Below are 10,056 nucleotides of genomic sequence, written 5' to 3' on the forward strand. Positions count from 1 at the left end.
AGTGGGTGTGATATAGTCGAAAATTCTATATTTCAGAGGACATTGTTTCTAAATCGCTCATTAGATCAAGGTGATCTTGGTGACGTTGGAAAGCTAAAGCATCAATTTGTCTGCCCTTTTTATTTTTATTATTTTTTTGGTTTTTCGGAACAGGTAACTGAAAAATAGCATAGAATAACTACGCCTGCTCATCTTCTTTTTTTGGAACATTGTTGAGAATGTATCTCATCACTCGTTCATCATTTTTTAGCGATTCAGATGTTAAAAAAATATATATCTAGTTCTTTTGTTCTTTTTTGTGTTTCTTCATAATCCTTTAATTTTTGAGTAAAAAATCAATAATAAAGTCTCTCAAAGAAATTTTGCATATTCTCAGGAAGACCATACATGCGAATGTTAAAATAATTATTTTGATGCCCAACGTTTGCGATTTTGGTCATTAGGCAGATTTTAGCAAATAGTGAGTTTTTTTTAAGAAACACATCATTTTTGTGGTATAGTATAAGGTCATTTTCCTATTATTGAATTTGAATCTCATAGTGCTTATTACCTAGCTTACAACAACTACAACTACAACTACAACTACGCCTGCATCCCAAAACAATTGGGGTCGACGATATGAACCAAAAAAGAAAATCATTCTGGGTCTGCCACATGAATCCTTCTCCTCCAATCATTTCTATCCAATGCCATGTCCTCGGTGAGGTTCAAAGCATTCATATCATTTTCTATCATCTCCATCCAAGTCCTCTTAGGCCTACCCCGACCTCTTTTAACTAATATATTTTTCCATTTCTTCATCTTTCTAACTGGAACATCATTAGGCCTTTGCCGAATATGTCCAAACCATCATAAACGATTCTCTCTCATCTTATTTTCGATGGATGCAATGCTTACCTTCTTACATATCTCCTCGTTTCGAATCTTATCTTTTATTGTATTTTCACACATCCATCTAAGCATACACGCTTATTACCTAACATTTAAAAAAAAAAAGATCTCATATATATACCCTTGTTTTTTTACCCTGTTTCTATAAAATTGAAACCAAATTAAACCCGTATGTATTGTTTGCTATTTTTTATGCAACTAGTTTTTTATGTGGTTTTTTTCAGCCATCTTTTTTAATATAAGACCTTTCAAACAACGTATTTAATTTAAAGTTTTTTTTTGCCGTTTCTGATATTTATAGCTATGGTCAGGAACCCCGCCCCCCGCGAAATTTGATTTTGTAACCTATTATTCCCATATTCAATCTTTTGTTTAAATTCCTTCCCAAGTAAATAATAAAGTAATAAATATGAATAATTTTCCTTGTCTTCATACGTAGGTTGCGCATAAAGACAAGGCCAGCCATTATTGGCAACTCCCACCATGTCTGGCCTAGCCAAAAAAATAAGTCTGCATGATTATCTGTCTTAAAAGTAGTGCACGATTGATTCTAAGGCCGCAAAGTGATCAGAGCTCCTATTAAAATCTCTGGTGTAAAAGAATCCCATTGCTTTTGTCCAGGCATGTATCTCATTGATCTGTGCTTTTCTTTTTTTAAGATTTTGCTCTTTAGTGTGTGAAACCAATACCTTATTTCCAATAAGTTTCTGATTTGATTTCATATAACTACCAAATCCATATGAGGCAGAGATTTGTGAAAGAAAATTACTTTTATCTATATTATATCTTTCTTTTTTTTGTTTCAATTAAATGAAACAATCCAGGCTTACAGTTACTTGGATAAAGATCAGAAGATTAGCACACCGATTTGACCATGGTGAACAAGAGGGCCCTCCATGGCCAATTATTTTCTTCAAAGACACGTAACTATGCGTCATTTGCAGACACACCATAGACATATGCATTCAGTCCCTTTTATCAATATAAGATATGTCGCAAGAGCATGAGTCAGTACAGTTGCAGCTGCTTTCACACTTGCATTCATCATTCTCATATCCTCCACTCATCTTCAGGCCTTCAAAGTGCCTGCACCCACAAGTATAATACACCAATAAATTGTCGTAATTAGTCCAACAAAATAAGACAACAGGTAACAGCGTAAAGCACTCATTCAAAGAACAAGAGTGGGAAAGGAAAAAAAAAAAAACCTTTTGTTTAACGAGCCAACTCACACTTTTTATAACTAATTATTGCTTATTTATTATGTATTATATGATTGCCAGCTAATTGCAATTCGTAAAGCCTAGAGCTTTTTGAAGGAGTACATTTGGGTGAGCTCGAGGAGAACGTGATAAAGACACCTTCGCGCCCAGCTTGGTGGCATTGGAAAGCTAAAGCATTGATCTGTCTGTTATTTTTTATTATTTTTTAGATTTTCGATGTAGGTTATTAGAAAATAACATAGAATAACTGGGTTTGGTTCACCAAACTTGTTCATGTTACTTTAGAATGTTGTTGAGGATGTATCTCATCACTCGTTCATCATTTTCCAGCGAATTAGATATCGTTGAAAAGGAATTTCTATCTAGTTTATTTTTTGTTTTTTGTATTCCCCTTGAATCTTTCAATTTTTAGGTCAAAAATCAATAATAAAGTCTATCATAAAGAAAAATTGCATATCCTCAAGAGGTCCCCACATGCAAAGGTTAAAATAGTTATTTTGATACCCAACATTTGTAGTTTTGGTCTTCGAGCATATTTTCACAAATAGTGGAGTTTTTTTGAGAAATAATTCATTTTTGTCATATAGTACGGTCATTTTTCAATTATTGAATTTGAATCTCTTAGAGCCTATACCTAGCTTGTTTTTCAAAAAAAAAAAATCTCATATATATAACCCTTGTTTTTTTTACCGTGTTTCTATAAAATTGAAACCAAATTAAACCCGTATGTGTTGTATGTTATTTTTTATGCAACTGGTTATTTATGTGGTTTTTTTCAGCCATCTTTTTTAATGTAAGACCTTTCAAACAGCGCATTCAATTTAAAGTTTTTTTTTTTTACCGTTTCTAATATTTATGACTATGGTCATGAGCTCCCCTAGCTAGGTTTGCTTTTAACTTTATACACATTTTTTAAATCTTTTGGTTAAAAATTGGCATTAAAGTTTATAACGGACATATATCTTGAGCTAAATTTGATTTTGTAACGTATCATTCCCATATTCAATCTTTTGTTTAAATTCCTTCCAAAGTAAATAATAAAGTAATAAATATGAATAGTTTTCCTTTCATATGTAGGATGCGCATAAAGACATGGCCAGCCATTATTGGCAACTCCCACCATGTCTGCTCAGTGGGCTCATAGTGTGAGGCTCACCACCTGACTAGGGTCATAGACCACAATCCCTTTGGCGAGGGCAACTTAAGAATGTTACCAAGTGGACCGGATGTCTTAAGTTCGAAACCTATGGAGGTTGTTTCTTGGCCCAAAGTTGAAGTTGGGTGTACTATTCAGTAAGCAATCAGAGGCTTTCCTTGTGCAAGCACTCTCTGGACAGCAGGCAAAGCCAGGTCTCTGATCTCGAGGGCGGTTTCTCCATGTAATTATATATATTTATATATAAAGCAGAGGATTGCCAATGTACAATAGATGATGTGGGTGTCTTGTCTTGGCTTGGCCAAAAAAAAATTATGCATGATTATCTGATTAAAATAGTGCATGATTGATTCTAAGGCCGCAAAGTGAGCAGAGCTCCTGTTAAATCTCTGGTGTAAAAGAATCTCATTGCTTCTGACCAGGCTTGTAATCTTGTTGAGATTTTGCTCTTTAGTGTGTCAAACTAATACCTTATTTCCTATAAGTTTCTGATTTGATTTCGTATAAATACCAAATCCATATGAGGCAGAGATTTGGAAAAGAAAATATATATTTTTATATTATATCTTTTTTTTTGTTTCAATTACATGAAACATTCCAGGCATACAGTTACTGGGATAAAGATCAGAAGAGAAGCACACCGATTTGACCATGGTGAACAAGAGAGGGCCATCCATGACCAATTATTTTCTTCAAAGATACATAACTATACTTCATTTTCTGACACACCATAGACATGCATTCAGTCCCTTTTATCAATATAAGATGTCACTTGCAAGAGCATGAGTCACAGTTGCAGCTGCTTCCACACTTGCATCCATCATTCTCATATCCTCCACTCATGTTCAGGCCTTCAAAGTGCCTGCACCCACAAGTATAATACACCAATAAATTGTCATAAGTCCAACCAAATAAGACACCAAATAACAGCATAAAGCATACTTTCAAAGAACAAGAGTGGGAAAGGGAAAAAAGAAGAAGAGAAAACACATACTTGGTATGAGGGGCAACCCCAACAATCCCGACCTCAACGTTTTTTTCGCCAGAAAAAGTGACATCGGGGAACATCTTGCACCTGCAACCAACAAATGTTATTTCTTCAATAATTAAGTAATTAAATCTTGCCGGTCCAAAAAATATGTAATTGAATCTTCAGAAAAAAAAAACAAGAAATTCTAATGAACAAACAAAGAAAATCAAAACCAAGATGAACCCTTTTTCTATTTAATTTATCTGTTTAAAAAACTAATCCATTTGAAAATACCCATGAAATAAAGTTGAAATTTTCATGAAGCATATATATCATTGAACCGAAACCTTTGTGTGGGTCTCTCATGACAAAAATCCTCATAACCAAAACTTTATACATCCACATGAAAATTAGTAAAAAAGGGGGAGAAGACCAAGTGAAAACTAAAGGCATAGAAAACAAGACAAATGGAATGCATAACTCGTACATCTAAATTCCTTTTTGGTGTATTATATAACGATCAAACACTAACAAAAATTCAAAACCACATAAAAATGTAGAATCTTTCTTCCTCATAGAACAACTGAAAATCTCAAAAGAGAAAAGAAAGAAACAAGTATATATGGCATTAGAAGAGAAAGTAGTACCCTCCACAGCCGTTGCCGCAGCTGCAGCCAGAGCCACAACCACAGTTTCCTCCACAGCAAGACATTTTCTCTCTCTAGATTTTTCTCGACTCTCTCTCTCACACCCACAGGCTCGAAAGTCTCCTTGAATTCCTGCTTTCGTGCACCAATAGACTTGCATTATATAGAGCAGACGGTACATGGAGGAGATCCTCATCACCGTACACGTGGCACGATCCTAGGCCCCTAAGTATCCTAATTGTTCCATGGACCCCACTTGCACGATGCCCACGTCACCCTCCTTTATCTTTTGTTTAACGCTCCAACTCACGTTTTTTATAACTAATTATTGCTTATTTATTATATACTATAGCATAGCCAGCTAATCAATGAGAAGCGATTCGTAATTCGTTAACGTATCGGATTTTTGTACTCCGAGCCAAAACATGCAAGTTAATAACTCAAGCGACTCTTAACTGGGCCAAGGTTCACCCAAGTTTGCTTGAGTCATTGTTGGTAGGCCAACACCAATTAGGGATGGCAGTGATGGAGGTTTTAATTTTAACCTCCATCACCGCTCCCCCCCGATTCATGTCCTCCATCCTCAGTCCAAATGGGGCGAGGCAGGGTGGGTGCCCGTTTCTCCCTAGGCCACTGTCATCCCTAAAGGCATTTTAGTTATTTTACTAACAGGGATCGGGGTGGGGCGGGAGAAAGCGTAAGTCCATCCCCACACGGGTTTTGATTTTAGCTTTCATCCTTGCCTACATCCCCGTTTGATGTCCTCCATCCCTGATCCAAATGGGGCGAGGCGGGGTGGAGCCCCATTTTTCCTGGGTCCACTGCCATCCCTATCGCCAATGGAAGGCTTAAGTGGTTAATCATGTGTACCAACTTGGGAATTGAATTTCCTAATACTGCGTTTGAATGTCTCAAATTTTGTTTTTTCTATAGTTAAATTGTGTGATTGCCCAGTGGGATTTGAACCCTGTATCTCTCAGAATATCAGTCCAAAAAATCTAAATAAAAATATTGGTTAATCTATACATCTTGGGCTTAATTTTAGAATGTTGTTTTACCTGTTTTGGATTCATATTGAGGAAAAAATGTTTATCCTAATAGAGCTCCAGTTTCAGGTTCTGGTTACCAGACTGTTTCACTCTATCATTTTTAAAAGGTATGAAAGCCCAAACAAAATCACTCTCAATATTTTATAAAAAATTTGGGTGAAGTCCAACATATAATAAAAGACTGTAAAAAGAGTTTTGTCAAAAATGTTTTCTATAAATTGCAAGAATATCATCCATCTAATAAAAAATTATGTAGCTTACAAATTCTTGATTGAAACTATGTCAGAACAGGGTTCAGTAGAATATTTTTATTTTACTCATTATTTTTAAGATCGGTTTGTTGGGTTGTATCCTTGATCAGTTAAGGCAGACACAGTAAAAATATGATGATTTTATATGTGATCTACAAGTTTTGGTAGACTTTATAAAAATGGGTTATCAGGGATCCAAATTTTCCTAACGACTTGTACTTGTGATTAGATAGTACCATGTTTAGATAGTACTTGTGATAGTACTTGTGATTAGATAGTAAAATGGGTTATCTTATTGTTTTACTATTTTTCTATTATGTTTCGCATATTATCAATGTTAAGACACCTTATTGAATCATAAACAAACAACCAAACACTGAGAAAGAACCAAATTCAAAACTGTGCAAGTTGTAGTTGAAAGATATTGTGAAAGCTTGACTGTGATACAAATTAATTGTTTCAGTTGAATCCAAAGAAGAGTATTTTCATTTATATAATTATGTTAAGCATGTTTAGCTTGTTAAATAACTGAAATCCTGCTTGACTTAATGAAAATTTATTGGGTTGTATTTAAGAGAATCAAAACCTTGATTTCTTAGAAATCAACTTAGGGTTTTGGGCTCTTTCTTGAAATTCAATTCTGATAATTATATTTGTTGTTGGATTTGATTTTTTAAAGTTATGTACAACATGAACTGAATTAAATTATGTGTACTTATCTTGAGTAAGCATGGCTACAACTGAACATAATTAAAAATATATAAGCCTTCTGATTCAAGCTTATGGGGGCTTGGACCGGGAAAATCGACTTGTGTGTTTTTTGTTATGGGTAAGTTGTAATAAACTCCTTGATTCAATCTATTATCATGGATATTTTACTCAGGTTGATATTGTAACGCCCTGAGGTTTTAAAACCTTTAAAAAATTTAAAATTTTCTTTTCTTTTCAAATAAACAGCGGAAATGGTTTTTGACTTCCAGTTTCAAACCTCAGGCACGTCACATTTTGTAAACCATAATAAGAGCAACAATAAATTTACACCAACATTATATACATAGTCTTTTCATAAGGTTCATAAATTAAAATATTTAGGATTAAACTTAAAATAAATCCTAAATTAATCTCAAGATCTTGGGAATCTGGATTCTTCGATATCGCTCATGTCCAACATTTACTGTAATATTGCCTACTTCATATCTAAACCTGTAATCCTCATAAAATGGGGTCAGACTTATGGCAACCACGTAAGCTATTAACTAAAATCATACAATTCAAATATTAGGCATGATTTCAGTAATTTAAAATCAAAATACATATATCCAAGAACAATTATGCAATTTAAAATAATTTAAAAACATGACAATTTAAAATAATTTAAAACATGGCAACTTAAAACAATTCAAAACATGATTACGTGCGATATTAACACGACATATTTTCATATCAAATTCTATGAAGGAAAAGGTCTTTGTTTCGATATTATAACATCCTCCTGGTACGGTGAAGGACCTTTAAATTTCCAGACTAAGCATTCTGGAGGTATATTATTTTAATGTGAATTATCCGGATACTAGATAGAACAGGCTCCCAAGCAAGCGGTCAATAACCGAGAAGATTCTTGCAAATGATGAGTAAACAGGAGAATCAGATGTGTCCACTAACTGTGGCAGCCTCATATTCGTTAGCCTCGACCTCCTCAACCCGAGTGACAGGAGGCTCAAGGGAATCTATCACTCCCAAATATCATCATTATAACAATGTCACTCCTGCTTGTACCACTACCCCTTCTGGGGTAGGCTAAACCTGAATGGGCCCGAAGGATCCTTTTATAGGACCTTTAATATTTTCAAAATTAGGCTCAATAGCCAAATCATTTTTTTTAAATAAATACTATGGTCATATGTACCCAGCCCATCCAGAATTTACTATATAAAAACAAGCACACACCTGTGAAGGCGAAAATTAAGTTTGTGTGCAGACATGACTCATGAAGCAAATGGGTGCCTTATTGCACCTTTTTGATTTAGAAATCTGCATAATAAAATCTTTTAAAAATCAACATGCTACATAAAATTCTTTTTTTTATTAAAATAAAAAATCACCAAAGTCTTGACCATAGTATTTATTAGAATTTGTTTCAAAATCATAAGATTTGAAATCTTGTCATTCAAAATAATCATTTAATTTATGCAGATATTAAAATATGCATTTGATTATAAGTCATATTTAAATAATAATGCATGCATCAAAAACATGTCTAATATAAAAATTATAAGATTTTGATAGAATAACTTACCTTGATTTTTTATTGAATGAGGAAGAATAGGATAAAGTGCTCGTGCTTTGATTTAATCTGATAAAATTCATTATATTAGATAATGTTTTTATATTAAATTTTAAGCAATATTTGCCCTATAAATTTAAAGAAATATCTCTTTAAAGAATTTCTGAAAATCTAAAAATTATTTAGAAATGATCTTAAAATGTTTTATAAAATTTTTTATAGAGTTTCCTCTATGATAACTAAAATGTTCGAAAAAGGGTTCGAACTTGAATTCAAGTTGTACAAATTTGAACATGACTTTGCATTACAAATATTTTTATAAAGGTTTTTCAAAAAATTTGACTCAAGTATTTAAAAAGGATTTTTAATTTTTTGTCAGAAATTTATTTATAAAAATCATTTTTTTTCTAAAATAACTATAAAAATTTTGATATAATTTCCACTAAATAAACTTTAAATTTCTGAAATATCTGGAAAACTTTTGCTAGAATTCTAATTAAAATTTTCAGAAATCATTTAGAAAAATTGGCCAGAATTACTATTATACTAATTCTACCTTTTAAAAATTATTTAAAATAATTTTGCCAAAACTTTTGCTATAAAAAAGTCTATTTTTAAAAATCTTTTAGAAAATTTTTCCCAGAAATACTGCTATAGTACTTTGGAATACTTAAAAATATTTAGAAAATTTTTAACAGAACTTCCCTTGGGTAGAGGCAGGGTTGGATTAAATTTTGGCAAAATTACCAAAATTTAAATCTAGAAAGAGAAGTTCTAGGATTCAGAGGGAGAATAAGTGGTCATATAATTATGAATTTGAATTCAGAAGAAGAATTGGAGTACTGACCTGATATAGAAAAATTGGGCAATGTTTCCGCGATCCAAATCTATTTTTTCTGGTAAATTTAGCAGAACTTCTGCATGCAACACTCTCGGGGCTGGATCTAGCCCGTCGAAACTCTTATGAAGGAATGGATCTCGCCTAAGGAGAGAGGGAAGAGGCTAGAGGGGGTTTCTTAGAAAAAAATTGAGATTCAACAGAGGTTTGGGCTTAAAACTAGTGAGAGAAATTCAAACCTAGAAAGAGAAAGTAGGAGAGAGAGAGAAGAAGTCTTCAGAACTTGGATAGAGAGAGAAAGGGGGTATTTATAGGGGTGAGAGGAGGTGCCGCCTCCTGTGGGTCCCACTCAAGTGACATTTATCACTTGAGTTTAATAAAAAATATATATTTTAAAGACAACAAATTTTTTATTTTATTATTTATTTCTAACATTTGTGAGAGAGAGAAGAGGGTTGGGTGTCACCTCCTCACTGTGAGGTGACACGTGTCAGCTCATGGTTTTGGGCCAGTGTTTTTCCAAAACCATGGTTTATGGAACAAAATAATATAAAATATTATATTTTATTTTATTTCTATTTTTTTATACCGGTTCTACCCTAATTCAATTCACATCTTTTAGAAATGCCATATGGGAATTTGAAAGTAACTTTATTGCCCTTCTGTAGTTCATAAAATTGTTGGGTCTGCCACTGGGGTGGCAAATTATCATTTTGTCCCTGACATTTATTAATTCCTTAAAAATGT

General features: G+C 33.3%; 1 protein-coding gene across 1 annotated transcript; it reads right to left on the bottom strand.

Annotated features, from left to right (window-relative positions):
- Positions 1 to 3,802: 3,802 nt before the first annotated feature.
- Positions 3,803 to 5,021, bottom strand: MT2A (metallothionein 2A). Its single transcript, XM_089982525.1, has 3 exons — positions 4,888 to 5,021; positions 4,265 to 4,345; positions 3,803 to 4,132 (listed from the first exon to the last, which is right to left on the bottom strand). Exons 1-3 carry the CDS (start codon positions 4,950 to 4,952, stop codon positions 4,039 to 4,041), a joined length of 240 nt encoding a protein of 79 aa, XP_089838651.1. The 5' UTR covers positions 4,953 to 5,021; the 3' UTR covers positions 3,803 to 4,038.
- Between the last annotated feature and the right edge of the window lie 5,035 nt (positions 5,022 to 10,056).

The sequence above is a fragment of the Nuphar pumila genome, chromosome 12, assembly GCF_984573655.1.
Source record: "Nuphar pumila chromosome 12, dmNupPumi1.hap1.1, whole genome shotgun sequence".
Lineage (NCBI taxonomy): Eukaryota > Viridiplantae > Streptophyta > Magnoliopsida > Nymphaeales > Nymphaeaceae > Nuphar > Nuphar pumila.